At 59.4% G+C, this 21,861-nt stretch overlaps 1 protein-coding gene across 3 annotated transcripts in view; it reads right to left on the reverse strand.

Moving 5' to 3' along the window:
• The window catches only part of lsr (lipolysis stimulated lipoprotein receptor), a 200,819-nt gene that overhangs the window by 68,113 nt on the left and 110,845 nt on the right, over positions 1-21,861 (reverse strand). For all 3 annotated transcript variants that reach the window (XM_041181127.1, XM_041181126.1, XM_041181125.1), the window contains one exon: positions 18,396-18,524. In XM_041181127.1, the coding sequence (XP_041037061.1) occupies positions 18,396-18,524 (129 nt within the window). The remainder of the gene's footprint in view (positions 1-18,395; positions 18,525-21,861) is intronic.

A 21,861-nucleotide genomic window follows, 5' to 3' on the forward strand; every position in this document is an offset into this window, starting at 1 on the left:
CAGAAACCCAGCCCAGCTCCACACACACAGGCAGAAACCCAGCCCAGCTCCACACACACACACACAGGCAGAGACCCAGCCCAGCCCCACACACACACACACACATAGGCAGAAACCCAGCTCCAGACACACACACAGGCAGACACCCAGCCCAGCTCCGCACACACACAGGCAGAAACCCAGCCCAGCTCCACACACACACACACACAGGAAGAAACCCAGCCCAGCTCCACACACACACACACACACAGGCAGAAACCCAGCACAGCTCCACACACACACACACACACACACACACACACAGGCAGAAACCCATCCCAGCTCAACACAGACACACACACACAGGCAGAAACCCATCCCAGCTGTGCAAACACACACACACAGGCACAAACCCATCCCAGCTGTGCAAACACACACACACACACAGGCAGAAACCCAGCCCAGCTCCACACACACACAGGCAGAAACCAGCCCAGCTCCACACACACACACACACAGGCAGAGACCCAGCCCAGCCCCACACACACACACATATCAGAAACCCAGCCCTACACCACACACACACACACACACAGGCAGAAACTCAGCCCAGCTCCACACACACACACACACAGAAACCCAGCACAGCTCCACACACACACACACACAGGCAGAAACCCAGCACAGCTCCACACACACACACACACACACAGGCAGAAACCCATCCCAGCTCAACACACACACACAGGCAGAAACCCATCCCAGCTGTGCAAACACACACACACACACAGGCACAAACCCAGCCCAGCTGCGCAAACACACACACACACACACACACACACACACACACAAAGGCACAAACCCAGTCCAGCTCCAGACACACACACAGGCAGAAACCCAGCCCTACACCACACACACACACACAGGCAGAAACCCAGCCCAGCTCCACACACACACACACACAGAAACCCAGCACAGCTCCACACACACACACACACACACACACACACACACACACACACAGGCAGAAACCCAGCACAGCTCCACACACACACACACACAGGCAGAAACCCAGCCCAGCTCCACACACACAGGCAGAAACCCAGCCCAGCTCCACACACACACACACAGGCAGAGACCCAGCCAAGCCCCACACACACACACACACAGGCAGGAACCCAGCCCAGCTCCACACACACACAGGCAGGAACCCAGCCCAGCTCCACACACACACAGGCAGAAACCCAGCCCAGCTCCACACACACACAGGCAGAAACCCAGCCCAGCTCCACACACACACAGGCAGAAACCCAGTCCAGCTCCACACACACACACACACAGGCAGAAACCCAGCCCAGTTCCACACAAACACACACACACACACACACACACACACACAGGCAGAAACCCAGCACAGCTCCTCACACACACACACAGGCAGAAACCCAGCACAGCTCCACACACACACACACAGGCAGAAACCCAGCACAGCTCCACACACACACACACACACACACACACACACACACACACACACACAGGCAGAAACCCATCCCAGCTCAACACACACACACACACAGGCAGAAACCCATCCCAGCTGTGCAAACACACACACACACAGGCACAAACCCATCCCAGCTGTGCAAACACACACACACACACAGGCAGAAACCCAGCCCAGCTCCACACACACACAGGCAGAAACCAGCCCAGCACCACACACACACACACAGGCAGAGACCCAGCCCAGCCCCACACACACACACATAGGCAGAAACCCAGCTCCACACACACACACACACAGGCAGGAACCCAGCCCAGCACCACACACACACAGGCAGGAACCCAGCCCAGCTCCACACACACACAGGCAGAAACCCAGCCCAGCTCCGCACACACACAGGCAGAAACCCAGCCCAGCTCCACACACACACACGCACAGGCAGAAACCCAGCCCAGCTCCACACACACACACACACAGAAACCCAGCACAGCTCCACACACACACACACACACACACACACACACAGGCAGAAACCCAGCACAGCTCCACACACACACACACACACAGGCAGAAACCCATCCCAGCTCAACACACACACACACACACACACAGGCAGAAACCCATCCCAGCTGTGCAAACACACACACACACACAGGCATAGACCCAGACCAGCTGCGCAAACACACACACACACACACACACACAGGCACAAACCCAGTCCAGCTCCACACACACACACAGGCAGAAACCCAGCCCAGCACAACACCCCCCCCCCCAACACACACACATACACACACACACAGGCAGAAACCCAGCCAAGGTACAGACCAGCTCCCCACACAGACACACAGGCAGAAACCCACCCAGCCCAGCTCCACACACAGGCAGAAACCCAGCACAGCTCCACACACACACACACAGGCAGAAACCCAGCCCAGCTCCACACACACACAGGCAGAAACCCAGCCCAGCTCCACACACACACAGGCAGAAACCCAGCCCAGCTCCACACACACACACACAGGCAGAGACCCAGCCCAGCCCCACACACACACACACATAGGCAGAAACCCAGCTCCACACACACACACAGGCAGACACCCAGCCCAGCTCCGCACACACACAGGCAGAAACCCAGCCCAGCTCCACACACACACACACACACACAGGAAGAAACCTAGCCCAGCTCCACACACACACACACACACACAGGCAGAAACCCAGCACAGCTCCACACACACACACACACACACAGGCAGAAACCCATCCCAGCTCAACACACACACACACACACACACACACACACACACACACACACACACACACAGGCAGAAACCCATCCCAGCTGTGCAAACACACACACACACAGGCACAAACCCATCCCAGCTGTGCAAACACACACACACACACAGGCAGAAACCCAGCCCAGCTCCACACACACACAGGCAGAAACCAGCCCAGCTCCACACACACACACACAGGCAGAGACCCAGCCCAGCCCCACACACACACACATATCAGAAACCCAGCTCCACACACACACACACACAGGCAGGAACCCAGCCCAGCACCACACACACACAGGCAGGAACCCAGCCCAGCTCCACACACACACAGGCAGAAACCCAGCCCTACACCACACACACACACACACACAGGCAGAAACCCAGCCCAGCTCCACACACACACACACACAGAAACCCAGCACAGCTCCACACACACACACACACACACACACACACACACACACACACACACACAGGCAGAAACCCAGCACAGCTCCACACACACACACACACACACAGGCAGAAACCCATCCCAGCTCAACACACACACACACAGGCAGAAACCCATCCCAGCTGTGCAAACACACACACACACACACAGGCACAAACCCAGCCCAGCTGCGCAAACACACACACACACACACACACACACACACACAGGCACAAACCCAGTCCAGCTCCAGACACACACACAGGCAGAAACCCAGCCCAGCACAACACCCCCCCCCCAACACACACACATACACACACACACAGGCAGAAACCCAGCCAAGGTACAGACCAGCTCCCCACACAGACACACAGGCAGAAACCCACCCAGCCCAGCTCCACACACAGGCAGAAACCCAGCACAGCTCCACACACACACACACACAGGCAGAAACCCAGCCCAGCTCCACACACACAGGCAGAAACCCAGCCCAGCTCCACACACACACACACAGGCAGAGACCCAGCCCAGCCCCACACACACACACACATAGGCAGAAACCCAGCTCCACACACACACACAGGCAGGAACCCAGCCCAGCTCCACACACACACAGGCAGGAACCCAGCCCAGCTCCACACACACACAGGCAGAAACCCAGCCCAGCTCCACACACACACACACACACAGGCAGAAACCCAGCCCAGCTCCACACAAACACACACACACACACACACACACACACAGGCAGAAACCCAGCACAGCTCCACACACACACACACACACACACACACACACACACACACACACACACACACACACACACACACAGGCAGAAACCCATCCCAGCTCAACACACACACACATACACAGGCAGAAACCCATCCCAGCTGTGCAAACACACACACACACAGGCACAAACCCATCCCAGCTGTGCAAACACACACACACACACAGGCAGAAACCCAGCCCAGCTCCACACACACACAGGCAGAAACCAGCCCAGCTCCACACACACACACACACAGGCAGAGACCCAGCCCAGCCCCACACACACACACAGGCAGAAACCCAGCTCCACACACACACACACACAGGCAGGAACCCAGCCCAGCCCCACACACACACACACATAGGCAGAAACCCAGCTCCACACACACACACAGGCAGACACCCAGCCCAGCTCCGCACACACACAGGCAGAAACCCAGACCAGCTCCACACACACACACACACAGGAAGAAACCCAGCCCAGCTCCACACACACACACACACACACACACACACACACACACACACACACACAGGCAGAAACCCAGCCCAGCTCCACACACACACACACACAGAAACCCAGCACAGCTCCACACACACACACACACACACACACACACACACACAGGCAGAAACCCAGCACAGTTCCACACACACACACACACACACACACACACACACAGGCAGAAACCCATCCCAGCTGTGCAAACACATACACACACACAGGCATAAACCCAGCCCAGCTGCGCAAACACACACACACACACACACAGGCACAAACCCAGTCCAGCTCCACACAAACACACAGGCAGAAACCCAGCCCAGCAAAACACCACCCCCCCCCCCCCCAACACACACACATACACACACACAGGCAGAAAGCCAGCCAAGGTACAGACCAGCTCCCCACACAGACACACAGGCAGAAACCCACCCAGCCCAGCTCCACACACAGGCAGAAACCCAGCACAGCTCCACAACACACACACAGAGGCAGAAACCCAGCCCAGCTCCACACACACACAGGCAGAAACCCAGCCCAGCTCCACACACACAGGCATAAACCCAGCCCAGCTCCACACACACACACACAGGCAGAGACCCAGCCCAGCCCCACACACACACACACATAGGCAGAAACCCAGCTCCACACACACACACAGGCAGACACCCAGCCCAGCTCCGCACACACACAGGCAGAAACCCAGCCCAGCTCCACACACACACACACACAGGAAGAAACCCAGCCCAGCTCCACACACACACACACACACACACACACACACAGGCAGAAACCCAGCACAGCTCCACACACACACACACACACACACACACACACACACAGGCAGAAACCCATCCCAGCTCAACACACACACACACACACACACACAGGCAGAAACCCATCCCAGCTGTGCAAACACACACACACACAGGCACAAACCCATCCCAGCTGTGCAAACACACACACACACAGGCAGAAACCCAGCCCAGCTCCACACACACACAGGCAGAAACCAGCCCAGCTCCACACACACACACACAGGCAGAGACCCAGCCCAGCCCCACACACACACACACATATCAGAAACCCAGCTCCACACACACACACACACACAGGCAGGAACCCAGCCCAGCACCACACACACACTGGCAGGAACCCAGCCCAGCTCCACACACACACAGGCAGAAACCCAGCCCAGCTCCGCACACACACAGGCAGAAACCCAGCCCTACACCACACACACAAACACACAGGCAGAAACCCAGCCCTACACCACACACACACACACACACAGAAACCCAGCACAGCTCCACACACACACACACACACACAAACAGGCAGAAACCCAGCACAGCTCCACACACATACACACACACACACACACACACAGGCAGAAACCCAGCACAGCTCAACACACACACACACACACACACACACACACACACACACACACACACACACACACACACACACACACACACACACACAGGCAGAAACCCATCCCAGCTCAAAACACACACACACACACACACACAGGCAGAAACCCATCCCAGCTGTGCAAACACACACACACACACAGGCACAAACCCAGCCCAGCTGCGCAAACACACACACACACACACAGGCACAAACCCAGTCCAGCTCCACACACACACACAGGCAGAAACCCAGCCCAGCACAACACCCCCCCCACCCCAACACACACACATACACACACACACAGGCAGAAAGCCAGCCAAGGTACAGACCAGCTCCCCACACAGACACACAGGCAGAAACCCACCCAGCCCAGCTCCACACACAGGCAGAAACCCAGCACAGCTCCACACACACACACACAGGCAGAAACCCAGCCCAGCTTCACACACACACAGAGGCAGAATCCCAGCCCAGCTCCACACACACACACACACACACACACACACAGAGGCAGAAACCCAGCCCAGCTTCACACACACACTGGCAGAAACCCAGCACAGCTCCACACACACACACACACACACACACACACACACAGGCAGAAACCCAGCCCAGCTTCACACGCACACAGGCAGAAGCCCAGCCCAGCTTCACACACACACACAGACACAGGCAGAAACCCAGCCCAGCTCCACACACACACAGGCAGAAATCCAGCCCAGCTCCACACACACACAGGCAGAAACCCAGCTCCATACACACACACAATGGCAGAAACCCAGCCCAACATCCACACACACACAGGCAGAAACCCAGCCCAGCTCCACACACACACAGGCAGGAAACCAGCCCAGCTCCACACACACACACACAGGCAGAAACCCAGCCCAGCTCCGCACACACACAGGCAGAAACCCAGCCCAGCTCCACACAAACACACACACAGGCAGAAACCCAGCCCAGCTCCACACACACACACACACACACAGAAACCCAGCCCAGCTCCACACACACACAGGCAGAAACCCATCCCAGCTCAACACACACACACACACACACAGGCAGAAACCCATCCCAGCTGTGCAAACACACACACAGGCACAAACCCAGCCCAGCTGCGCAAACACACACACACACACAGGCACAAACCCAGTCCAGCTCCACACACACACACAGGCAGAAACCCAGCCCAGCACAACACCCCCCCACCCCAACACACACACATACACACACACACAGGCAGAAACCCAGCCAAGGTACAGACCAGCTCCCCACACAGACACACAGGCAGAAACCCACCCAGCCCAGCTCCACACACAGGCAGAAACCCAGCACAGCTCCACACACACACACACAGGCAGAAACCCAGCCCAGCTTCACACACACACAGGCAGAATCCCAGCCCAGCTCCACACACACACACACACACAAACACACAAACAGAGGCAGAAACCCAGCCCAGCTTCACACACACACTGGCAGAAACCCAGCACAGCTCCACACACACACACACACACACAGGCAGAAACCCAGCCCAGCTTCACACGCACACAGGCAGAAGCCCAGCCCAGCTTCACACACACACACAGACACAGGCAGAAACCCAGCCCAGCTCCACACACACACAGGCAGAAATCCAGCCCAGCTCCACACACACACAGGCAGAAACCCAGCTCCATACACACACACACAGGCAGAAACCCAGCCCAACATCCACACACACACACACAGGCAGAAACCCAGCCCAGCTCCACACACACAGAGGCAGACACCCAGCCCAGCTCCGCACACACACACGCAGAAACCCAGCTTCACACACACACACAGACACAGGCAGAAACCCAGCCCAGATCCACACACACACACACACAGGCAGAAACCCAGCCCAGCTCCACACAAACACACACACACACACACACACACACACACACACACAGGCAGAAACCCAGCACAGCTCCACACACACACACACAGGCAGAAACCCAGCACAGCTCCACACACACACACACACACACACACACACACACACACACACACACACACACACACACACACACACACACACACACACACACACACACACACACACACACACAGGCAGAAACCCATCCCAGCTCAACACACACACACACACACACACAGGCAGAAACCCATCCCAGCTGTGCAAACACACACACACACACACAGGCACAAACCCATCCCAGCTGTGCAAACACACACACACACACAGGCAGAAACCCAGCCCAGCTCCACACACACACACACAGGCAGAGACCCAGCCCAGCCCCACACACACACACATAGGCAGAAACCCAGCTCCACACACATACACACACAGGCAGGAACCCAGCCCAGCCCCACACACACACACATAGGCAGAAACCCAGCTCCACACACATACACACACAGGCAGGAACCCAGCCCAGCTCCACACACACACAGGCAGAAACCCAGCCCAGCTCCGCACACACACTGGCAGAAACCCAGCCCAGCTCCACACACACACAGGCAGAAACCCAGCCCAGCTCCACACACACACACACACACAGGCAGAAACCCAGCCCAGCTCCACACACACACACACACAGAAACCCAGCACAGCTCCACACACACACACACACACACACACACAGGCAGAAACCCATCCCAGCTCAACACACACACACACACACACACACACACACACAGGCAGAAACCCATCCCAGCTGTGCAAACACACACACACACACAGGCATAAACCCAGCCCAGCTGCGCAAACACACACACACACACACACACAGGCACAAACCCAGTCCAGCTCCACACACACACACAGGCAGAAACCCAGCCCAGCACAACACCCCCCCCCCCAACACACACACATACACACACACACAGGCAGAAACCCAGCCAAGGTACAGACCAGCTCCCCACACAGACACACAGGCAGAAACCCACCCAGCCCAGCTCCACACACAGGCAGAAACCCAGCACAGCTCCACACACACACACACAGGCAGAAACCCAGCCCAGCTCCACACACACACAGGCAGAAACCCAGCCCAGCTCCACACACACAGGCAGAAACCCAGCCCAGCTCCACACACACACAGGCAGAAACCCAGCCCAGCTCCACACACACACAGGCAGAAACCCAGCCCAGCTCCACACACACAGGCAGAAACCCAGCCCAGCTCCACACACACACACACAGGCACAAACCCATCCCAGCTGTGCAAACACACACACACACACAGGCAGAAACCCAGCCCAGCTCCACACACACACAGGCAGAAACCAGCCCAGCTCCACACACACACACACAGGCAGAGACCCAGCCCAGTCCCACACACACACACATATCAGAAACCCAGCTCCACACACACACACACACACAGGCAGGAACCCAGCCCAGCACCACACACACACAGGCAGGAACCCAGCCCAGCTCCACACACACACAGGCAGAAACCCAGCCCTACACCACACACACACACACACAGGCAGAAACCCAGCCCAGCTCCACACACACACACACACAGAAACCCAGCACAGCTCCACACACACACACACACACACACACACACACAGGCAGAAACCCATCCCAGCTCCACACACACACACACACAGGCAGAAACCCATCCCAGCCCAACACACACACACACAGGCAGAAACCCATCCCAGCTGTGCAAACACACACACACACACACAGGCACAAACCCAGCCCAGCTGCGCAAACACACACACACACACACACAGGCACAAACCCAGTCCAGCTCCACACACACACACAGGCAGAAACCCAGCCCAGCACAACAACCCCCCCCCCAACACACACACATACACACACACACAGGCAGAAACCCAGCCAAGGTACAGACCAGCTCCCCACACAGACACACAGGCAGAAACCCACCCAGCCCAGCTCCACACACAGGCAGAAACCCAGCACAGCTCCACACACACACACACAGGCAGAAACCCAGCCCAGCTCCACACACACAGGCAGAAACCCAGCCCAGCTCCACACACACACACACACAGGCAGAGACCCAGCCCAGCCCCACACACACACACACATAGGCAGAAACCCAGCTCCACACACACACACAGGCAGGAATCCAGCCCAGCTCCACACACACACAGGCAGGAACCCAGCCCAGCTCCACACACACACAGGCAGAAACCCAGCCCAGCTCCACACACACACAGGCAGGAAACCAGCCCAGCTCCACACACACACACACAGGCAGAAACCCAGCCCAGCTCCGCACACACACAGGCAGAAACCCAGCCCAGCTCCACACAAACACACACACAGGCAGAAACCCAGCCCAGCTCCACACACACACACACACAGAAACCCAGCCCAGCTCCACACACACACAGGCAGAAACCCATCCCAGCTCAACACACACACACACACACACAGGCAGAAACCCATCCCAGCTGTGCAAACACACACACAGGCACAAACCCAGCCCAGCTGCGCAAACACACACACACACACAGGCACAAACCCAGTCCAGCTCCACACACACACACAGGCAGAAACCCAGCCCAGCACAACACCCCCCCACCCCAACACACACACATACACACACACACAGGCAGAAACCCAGCCAAGGTACAGACCAGCTCCCCACACAGACACACAGGCAGAAACCCACCCAGCCCAGCTCCACACACAGGCAGAAACCCAGCACAGCTCCACACACACACACACAGGCAGAAACCCAGCCCAGCTTCACACACACACAGGCAGAATCCCAGCCCAGCTCCACACACACACACACACAAACACACAAACAGAGGCAGAAACCCAGCCCAGCTTCACACACACACTGGCAGAAACCCAGCACAGCTCCACACACACACACACACACACAGGCAGAAACGCAGCCCAGCTTCACACGCACACAGGCAGAAGCCCAGCCCAGCTTCACACACACACACAGACACAGGCAGAAACCCAGCCCAGCTCCACACACACACAGGCAGAAATCCAGCCCAGCTCCACACACACACAGGCAGAAACCCAGCTCCATACACACACACACAGGCAGAAACCCAGCCCAACATCCACACGCACACACACAGGCAGAAACCCAGCCCAGCTCCACACACACACAGGCAGGAACCCAGCCCAGCTCCACACACACAGAGGCAGACACCCAGCCCAGCTCCGCACACACGCAGGCAGAAACCCAGCCCAGATCCACACACACACACACACACAGGCAGAAACCCAGCCCAGCTCCACACAAACACACACACACACACACACACACACACAGGCAGAAACCCAGCACAGCTCCACACACACACACACAGGCAGAAACCCAGCACAGCTCCACACACACACACACACACACACACACACACACACACACACACACACACACACACACAGGCAGAAACCAATCCCAGCTCAACACACACACACACACACACACAGGCAGAAACCCATCCCAGCTGTGCAAACACACACACACACACACACAGGCACAAACCCATCCCAGCTGTGCAAACACACACACACACACAGGCAGAAACCCAGCCCAGCTCCACACACACACACACAGGCAGAGACCCAGCCCAGCCCCACACACACACACATAGGCAGAAAACCAGCTCCACACACATACACACACAGGCAGGAACCCAGCCCAGCCCCACACACACACACACATAGGCAGAAACCCAGCTCCACACACATACACACACAGGCAGGAACCCAGCCCAGCTCCACACACACACAGGCAGAAACCCAGCCCAGCTCCGCACACACACTGGCAGAAACCCAGCCCAGCTCCACACACACACAGGCAGAAACCCAGCCCAGCTCCACACACACACACACACACAGGCAGAAACCCAGCCCAGCTCCACACACACACACACACAGAAACCCAGCACAGCTCCACACACACACACACACACACACACAGGCAGAAACCCATCCCAGCTCAACACACACACACACACACACACACACACACAGGCAGAAACCCATCCCAGCTGTGCAAACACACACACACACACAGGCATAAACCCAGCCCAGCTGCGCAAACACACACACACACACACACAGGCACAAACCCAGTCCAGCTCCACACACACACACAGGCAGAAACCCAGCCCAGCACAACACCCCCCCCCCCCAACACACACACATACACACACACACAGGCAGAAACCCAGCCAAGGTACAGACCAGCTCCCCACACAGACACACAGGCAGAAACCCACCCAGCCCAGCTCCACACACAGGCAGAAACCCAGCACAGCTCCACACACACACACACAGGCAGAAACCCAGCCCAGCTCCACACACACACAGGCAGAAACCCAGCCCAGCTCCACACACACAGGCAGAAACCCAGCCCAGCTCCACACACACACAGGCAGAAACCCAGCCCAGCTCCACACACACAGGCAGAAACCCAGCCCAGCTCCACACACACACACACAGGCACAAACCCATCCCAGCTGTGCAAACACACACACACACACAGGCAGAAACCCAGCCCAGCTCCACACACACACAGGCAGAAACCAGCCCAGCTCCACACACACACACACAGGCAGAGACCCAGCCCAGTCCCACACACACACACATATCAGAAACCCAGCTCCACACACACACACACACAGGCAGGAACCCAGCCCAGCACCACACACACACAGGCAGGAACCCAGCCCAGCTCCACACACACACAGGCAGAAACCCAGCCCTACACCACACACACACACACACAGGCAGAAACCCAGCCCAGCTCCACACACACACACACACACAGAAACCCAGCACAGCTCCACACACACACACACACACACACACACACACACACAGGCAGAAACCCATCCCAGCTCCACACACACACACACACAGGCAGAAACCCATCCCAGCCCAACACACACACACACAGGCAGAAACCCATCCCAGCTGTGCAAACACACACACACACACACAGGCACAAACCCAGCCCAGCTGCGCAAACACACACACACACACACACACACACACAGGCACAAACCCAGTCCAGCTCCACACACACACACAGGCAGAAACCCAGCCCAGCACAACACCCCCCCCCCAACACACACACATACACACACACACAGGCAGAAACCCAGCCAAGGTACAGACCAGCTCCCCACACAGACACACAGGCAGAAACCCACCCAGCCCAGCTCCACACACAGGCAGAAACCCAGCACAGCTCCACACACACACACACAGGCAGAAACCCAGCCCAGCTCCACACACACAGGCAGAAACCCAGCCCAGCTCCACACACACACACACAGGCAGAGACCCAGCCCAGCCCCACACACACACACACATAGGCAGAAACCCAGCTCCACACACACACACAGGCAGGAATCCAGCCCAGCTCCACACACACACAGGCAGGAACCCAGCCCAGCTCCACACACACACAGGCAGAAACCCAGCCCAGCTCCGCACACACACACACACACACACAGGCAGAAACCCAGCCCAGCTCCACACAAACACACACACACACACACACACACAGGCAGAAACCCAGCACAGCTCCACACACACACACACACAGGCAGAAACCCAGCACAGCTCCACACACACACACACACACACACACACACACACACACACACACACACACACACACAGGCAGAAACCCATCCCAGCTCAACACACACACACACACACACAGGCAGAAACCCATCCCAGCTGTGCAAACACACACACACACAGGCACAAACCCATCCCAGCTGTGCAAACACACACACACACAGGCACAAACCCATCCCAGCTGTGCAAACACACACACACACACAGGCAGAAACCCAGCCCAGCTCCACACACACACACACAGGCAGAGACCCAGCCCAGCCCCACACACACACACATAGGCAGAAACCCAGCTCCACACACATACACACACAGGCAGGAACCCAGCCCAGCCCCACACACACACACACATAGGCAGAAACCCAGCTCCACACACATACACACACAGGCAGGAACCCAGCCCAGCTCCACACACACACAGGCAGAAACCCAGCCCAGCTCCGCACACACACTGGCAGAAACCCAGCCCAGCTCCACACACACACAGGCAGAAACCCAGCCCAGCTCCACACACACACACACACACAGGCAGAAACCCAGCCCAGCTCCACACACACACACACACAGAAACCCAGCACAGCTCCACACACACACACACACACACACACAGGCAGAAACCCATCCCAGCTCAACACACACACACACACACACACACACACACAGGCAGAAACCCATCCCAGCTGTGCAAACACACACACACACACAGGCATAAACCCAGCCCAGCTGCGCAAACACACACACACACACACACAGGCACAAACCCAGTCCAGCTCCACACACACACACAGGCAGAAACCCAGCCCAGCACAACACCCCCCCCCCCCAACACACACACATACACACACACACAGGCAGAAACCCAGCCAAGGTACAGACCAGCTCCCCACACAGACACACAGGCAGAAACCCACCCAGCCCAGCTCCACACACAGGCAGAAACCCAGCACAGCTCCACACACACACACACAGGCAGAAACCCAGCCCAGCTCCACACACACACAGGCAGAAACCCAGCCCAGCTCCACACACACAGGCAGAAACCCAGCCCAGCTCCACACACACACACAGGCAGAAACCCAGCCCAGCTCCACACACACAGGCAGAAACCCAGCCCAGCTCCACACACACACACACAGGCACAAACCCATCCCAGCTGTGCAAACACACACACACACACAGGCAGAAACCCAGCCCAGCTCCACACACACACAGGCAGAAACCAGCCCAGCTCCACACACACACACACAGGCAGAGACCCAGCCCAGTCCCACACACACACACATATCAGAAACCCAGCTCCACACACACACACACACAGGCAGGAACCCAGCCCAGCACCACACACACACAGGCAGGAACCCAGCCCAGCTCCACACACACACAGGCAGAAACCCAGCCCTACACCACACACACACACACACAGGCAGAAACCCAGCCCAGCTCCACACACACACACACACACACAGAAACCCAGCACAGCTCCACACACACACACACACACACACACACACACACAGGCAGAAACCCATCCCAGCTCCACACACACACACACACAGGCAGAAACCCATCCCAGCCCAACACACACACACACAGGCAGAAACCCATCCCAGCTGTGCAAACACACACACACACACAGGCACAAACCCAGCCCAGCTGCGCAAACACACACACACACACACACACACACACAGGCACAAACCCAGTCCAGCTCCACACACACACACAGGCAGAAACCCAGCCCAGCACAACACCCCCCCCCCAACACACACACATACACACACACACAGGCAGAAACCCAGCCAAGGTACAGACCAGCTCCCCACACAGACACACAGGCAGAAACCCACCCAGCCCAGCTCCACACACAGGCAGAAACCCAGCACAGCTCCACACACACACACACAGGCAGAAACCCAGCCCAGCTCCACACACACAGGCAGAAACCCAGCCCAGCTCCACACACACACACACAGGCAGAGACCCAGCCCAGCCCCACACACACACACACATAGGCAGAAACCCAGCTCCACACACACACACAGGCAGGAATCCAGCCCAGCTCCACACACACACAGGCAGGAACCCAGCCCAGCTCCACACACACACAGGCAGAAACCCAGCCCAGCTCCGCACACACACACACACACACACACAGGCAGAAACCCAGCCCAGCTCCACACAAACACACACACACACACACACACACACAGGCAGAAACCCAGCACAGCTCCACACACACACACACACAGGCAGAAACCCAGCACAGCTCCACACACACACACACACACACACACACACACACACACACACAGGCAGAAACCCATCCCAGCTCAACACACACACACACACACACAGGCAGAAACCCATCCCAGCTGTGCAAACACACACACACACAGGCACAAACCCATCCCAGCTGTGCAAACACACACACACACAGGCACAAACCCATCCCAGCTGTGCAAACACACACACACACAGGCAGAAACCCAGCCCAGCTCCACACACACAGGCAGAAACCAGCCCAGCTCCACACACACACACACAGGCAGAGACCCAGCCCAGCCCCACACACACACACATAGGCAGAAACCCAGCTCCACACACACACACACACAGGCAGGAACCCAGCCCAGCACCACACACACACAGGCAGGAACCCAGCCCAGCTCCACACACACACAGGCAGAAACCCAGCCCAGCTCCGCACACACACAGGCAGAAACCCAGCCCAGCTCCACACACACACACACACAGGCAGAAACCCAGCCCAGCTCCACACACACACACACACACACACAGAAACCCAGCACAGCTCCACACACACACACACACACACACACACACACACACACACACACATACACACACACAGGCAGAAACCCATCCCAGCTCAACACACACACACACACACACACACACACACACAGGCAGAAACCCATCCCAGCTGTGCAAACACACACACACACACAGGCATAAACCCAGCCCAGCTGCGCAAACACACACACACACACACACAGGCACAAACCCAGTCCAGCTCCACACACACACACAGGCAGAAACCCAGCCCAGCAAAACACCCCCCCCCTCCCCCCAACACACACACATACACACACACAGGCAGAAAGCCAGCCAAGGTACAGACCAGCTCCCCACACAGACACACAGGCAGAAACCCACCCAGCCCAGCTCCACACACAGGCAGAAACCCAGCACAGCTCCACACACACACACAGAGGCAGAAACCCAGCCCAGCTCCACACACACACAGGCAGAAACCCAGCCCAGCTCCACACACACAGGCATAAACCCAGCCCAGCTCCACACACACACACACAGGCAGAGACCCAGCCCAGCCCCACACACACACACACATAGGCAGAAACCCAGCTCCACACACACACACAGGCAGACACCCAGCCCAGCTCCGCACACACACAGGCAGAAACCCAGCCCAGCTCCACACACACACACACACAGGAAGAAACCCAGCCCAGCTCCACACACACACACACACACACACACACACACACACACACACACACACAGGCAGAAACCCAGCACAGCTCCACACACACACACACACACACACACACACAGGCAGAAACCCAGCCCAGCTCCACACACACACAGGCAGAAACCAGCCCAGCTCCACACACACACACACAGGCAGAAACCCAGCCCAGCTCCACACACACACACACAGGCAGAAACCAGCCCAGCTCCACACACACACACACAGGCAGAGACCCAGCCCAGCCCCACACACACACACACATATCAGAAACCCAGCTCCACACACACACACACACAGGCAGGAACCCAGCCCAGCACCACACACACACAGGCAGGAACCCAGCCCAGCTCCACACACACACACAGGCAGAAACCCAGCCCAGCTCCGCACACACACACACACACACACAAACAGGCAGAAACCCAGCACAGCTCCACACACATACACACACACACACACAGGCAGAAACCCAGCACAGCTCAACACACACACACACACACACACACACACACACACACACACAGGCACAAACCCAGCCCAGCTCCACACGCACACACACACACAGGCAGAAACCCAGCCTAGGTACAGACTAGCTCCACACACACACAGACACACAGGCAGAAACCCAGCCCAGCTGCGCAAACTCACACACACACACACACACACACACACACACACACACACACACACACACACACACACACACACACACACACAGGCACAAACCCAGCCCAGCTCCACACGCACACACATACACAGGCAGAAACCCAGCCTAGGTACAGACTAGCTCCACACACACACAGACACACAGGCAGAAACCCAGCCCAGCTGCGCAAACACACACACACACACACACACACACAGGCACAAACCCAGCCCAGCTCCACACACACACACACACACACACAGGCAGAAACCCAGCCCGGGTACAGACTAGCTCCACACACACACAGACACACAGGCACAAACCCAGCCCAGCTCCACACACACACACACACACACACACACACACACACACACACACACACACACACACACACAGGCAGAAACCCAGCCCAGGTACAGACCAGCTCCACAGACAAACACAGGCAGAAACCCAGGACAGATCAGCTCCACACACACACACACACATACACACACACAAACAGGCTGAAACCCAGCCCAGGTACAGACCAGCTCCCCCCACACACACAAACACACACACACACTGGTAGAAACATAGCAAACGCTCCAAACCCGTACCCACAGATACACAGAGTTTGGCATCAGTTCCCAAAGTCACAGTCAATCACGTGATTGATGTAAATCACTTGTTTGAGAAACTTTTGACCAGTCTATCAGAGCAGAAGTTGTATTTACTGTGAAGACACAACAAGCAGTGACTTACTGTTTTCATATCTGGAATTGGGTCCCCCTGGGGACTTGGGGTCGAAGTGAGCGAGCTCCTTCTCCACGTAATACAGAACCCGCATGTCATCGTTCTGCTGATTGGCCTGAATCCTGTATCCACTTCGCACTGAGAGAAACCGAGACAGGGTCAGTCTGACTGAAACCACAGTCACCTTCCAACCTGCCTCGAGTTTCCACCTCCACCCAGACAGACCGGGCCCAACCCTCCCCTCCCCTCCCCTCCCCTCCCCCACCCCACTCCACCCCACCCCCTCCCCCACCCCCACTCCACCCCACCCCCTCCCCCACCCCCACTCCACCCCACCCCCTCCCCCACCCCCACTCCACCCCACCCCCTCCCCCACCCCCACTCCACCCCACCCCCTCCCCCACCCCCACTCCACCCCACCCCCTCCCCCACCCCCACTCCACCCCCTCACCTCCCCCACCCCACCCCCTCACCCACCCCCACTCCACCCCCTCACCTCCCCCACCCCACCCCCTCACCCACCCCCACTCCACCCCACCCCCTCACCCACTCCCACTCCACCCCACCCCCTCACCCACCCCCACTCCACCCCACCCCCTCACCCACCCCCACTCCACCCCCTCACCTCCCCCACCCCACCCCCTCACCCACCCCCACTCCACCCCCTCACCTCCCCCACCCCACCCCCTCACCCACCCCCACCCCACCCCCTCACCTCCCCCACCCCACCCCCTCACCCACCCCCCACTCCACCCCCTCACCCACCCCCACCCCACCCCCTCACCCACCCCCACTCCACCCCCTCACCCACCCCCACTCCACCCCCTCACCCACCCCCACTCCACCCCCTCCCCCACCCCACCCCCTCACCCACCCCCACTCCACCCCCTCACCCACCCCCACTCCACCCCCTCCCCCACCCCCACTCCACCCCCTCACCCACCCCCACCCCACCCCCTCACCCACCCCCACTCCACCCCCTCCCCCACCCCACTCCACCCCCTCACCCACCCCCTCACCCACCCCCTCCCCCACCCCCACTCCACCCCCTCACCCACCCCCACCCCACCCCCTCACCCACCCCCACTCCACCCCCTCACCCACCCCCACTCCACCCCCTCACCCACCCCCACTCCACCCCACCCCCTCACCCACCCCCTCCCCCACCCCCACTCCACCCCCTCCCCCACTCCCACTCCACCCCCTCCCCCACCCCGTCACCCACCCCCACTCCACCCCCTCACCCACCCCCACTCCACCCCCTTCCCCCACTCCCACTCCACCCCCTCCCCCACCCCCTCACCCACCCCCACTCCACCCCCTCACCCACCCCCACTCCACCCCACCCCCTCCCCCACCCCCTCCCCCCCACCCCCACTCCACCCCCTCCCCCACTCCCACTCCACCCCCTCACCCACCCCCACTCCACCCCACCCCCTCCCCCACCCCCTCCCCCACCCCCACTCCACCCCCTCCCCCACTCCCACTCCACCCCCTCCGCCACCCCCACTCCACCCCCTCACACACCCCCACCCCACCCCCTCACCCACCCCCACTCCACCCCCTCCCCCACCCCCCTCCCCCACCCCCTCCCCCCACCCCCACTCCACCCCCTCCCCCACCCCCTCCCCCACCCCCACTCCACCCCCTCACCCACCCCCTCCCCCACTCCCTCCCCACCCCCACTCCACCCCACCCCCTCCCCCACCCCCCTCACCCACCCCCTCACCCACCCCCACCCCCTCACCCACCCCCTCCCACCATCCCCACTCCACCCCCTCCCCCACCCCCTCACCCACCCCCTCACCCACCCCCTCCCCCACCCCACCCCCTCACCAACCCCCACTCCACCCCACCCCCTCACCCACCCCCTCACCCTTCCCCACACCCACCGGCCCACGTCCCACCCCCACCCCAATGCCCACCGGCCCCTCCCCCAGCCCCTCCCCAATGCGCAGCCACCAGATCAACACCAACTCATTCCAATGGAGCCATTTCCTCTGTGGGTTGAGAGCTCCCCTCCTGGGTTCCTGGTGTGTGCAGTAACAGTGAGAGATTGAACAGGACGTGTTCCCCTCACAAACAGCAACACCCAGCAACTCAGCACCGCTCTCAGTGACAAATAGCAAAGCTCAGGGGGCACAGACACACACGGCGGGCGCGGGCGAGAGAGCGCGGGCGAGAGGGAGAGCGCGGGCGAGGGAGCGCGCGGGCGAGAGGGAGCGCGGGCGAGAGGGAGAGCGCGGGCGAGAGGGAGAGCGCGGGCGAGAGGGAGAGCGCGGGCGAGAGGGAGAGCGCGGGCGAGAGGGAGAGCGCGGGCGAGAGGGAGAGCGCGGGCGAGAGAGAGAGCGCGGGCGAGAGAGAGAGCGCGGGCGAGAGAGAGGGCGCGGGCGAGAGGGAGAGCGCGGGCGAGAGCGAGAGCGCGGGCGAGAGGGAGAGCGCGGGCGAGAGGGAGAGCGCGGGCGAGAGGGAGAGCGCGGGCGAGAGGGAGAGCGCGGGCGAGGGAGCGCGCGGGCGAGGGAGCGCGGGCGAGGGAGCGCGGGCGAGGGAGCGCGCGGGCGAGAGGGAGAGCGCGGGCGAGAGGGAGAGCGCGGGCGAGAGGGAGAGCGCGGGCGAGAGGGAGAGCGCGGGCGAGAGGGAGAGCGCGGGCGAGAGGGAGAGCGCGGGCGAGAGGGAGAGCGCGGGCGAGAGGGAGAGCGCGGGCGAGAGGGAGCGCGCGGGCGAGGGAGCGCGCGGGCGAGAGGGAGAGCGCGGGCGAGAGGGAGAGCGCGGGCGAGAGGGAGAGCGCGGGCGAGAGGGAGAGCGCGGGCGAGAGGGAGAGCGCGAGCGAGAGGGAGAGTGCGAGCGAGAGGGAGAGCGCGGGCGAGAGCGAGAGCGCGGGCGAGAGCGAGAGCGCGGGCGAGAGCGAGAGCGCGGGCGAGAGCGAGAGCGCGGGCGAGAGCGAGAGCGCGGGCGAGAGGGAGAGTGCGGGGCTGAGGGAGAGCGCGGGGCTGAGGGAGAGCGGGGGAGAGAGAGCGGGGGAGAGAGAGCGGGGGAGAGAGAGCGGGGGAGAGAGAGCGGGGGAGAGAGAACGGGTGAGAGTGAGGGCAATGAGCCAGCAGAACAGCAAGATTCCCTCGTGAACACACACGTTGTTAGGACAATGGGAGTTGGCTCGGTGAGCAGCAGTCAGTCTGTCTCAGGTCCTGGTCACACTGAGTCCAACCACAAATTCCCCATTCTTCACCCGAATGGAAAGAGTTAAAGGTTATCGATGGGGAAGCGGGACGATTGTTTCCATGGTGAAGTTGGTTGTGAGCGGGGCAGAAATGAAGCTATAAAACTATTGAAAGGGAAGTTGAAGAAGCAGTTTGCAGAAGGAAGGTAGAAGCTAGAAACTTGTCACATGTCTGGAAGCAGAATCCACAAAGTGAACGGGACAGTTAGACGGGCCAGAGGGACATGAACAGGGAACAGGAAGCAAGGGGTGTGAGTG

Source organism: Carcharodon carcharias (assembly GCF_017639515.1).
Source record: "Carcharodon carcharias isolate sCarCar2 chromosome 29 unlocalized genomic scaffold, sCarCar2.pri SUPER_29_unloc_12, whole genome shotgun sequence".
Taxonomy (NCBI): domain Eukaryota; kingdom Metazoa; phylum Chordata; class Chondrichthyes; order Lamniformes; family Lamnidae; genus Carcharodon; species Carcharodon carcharias.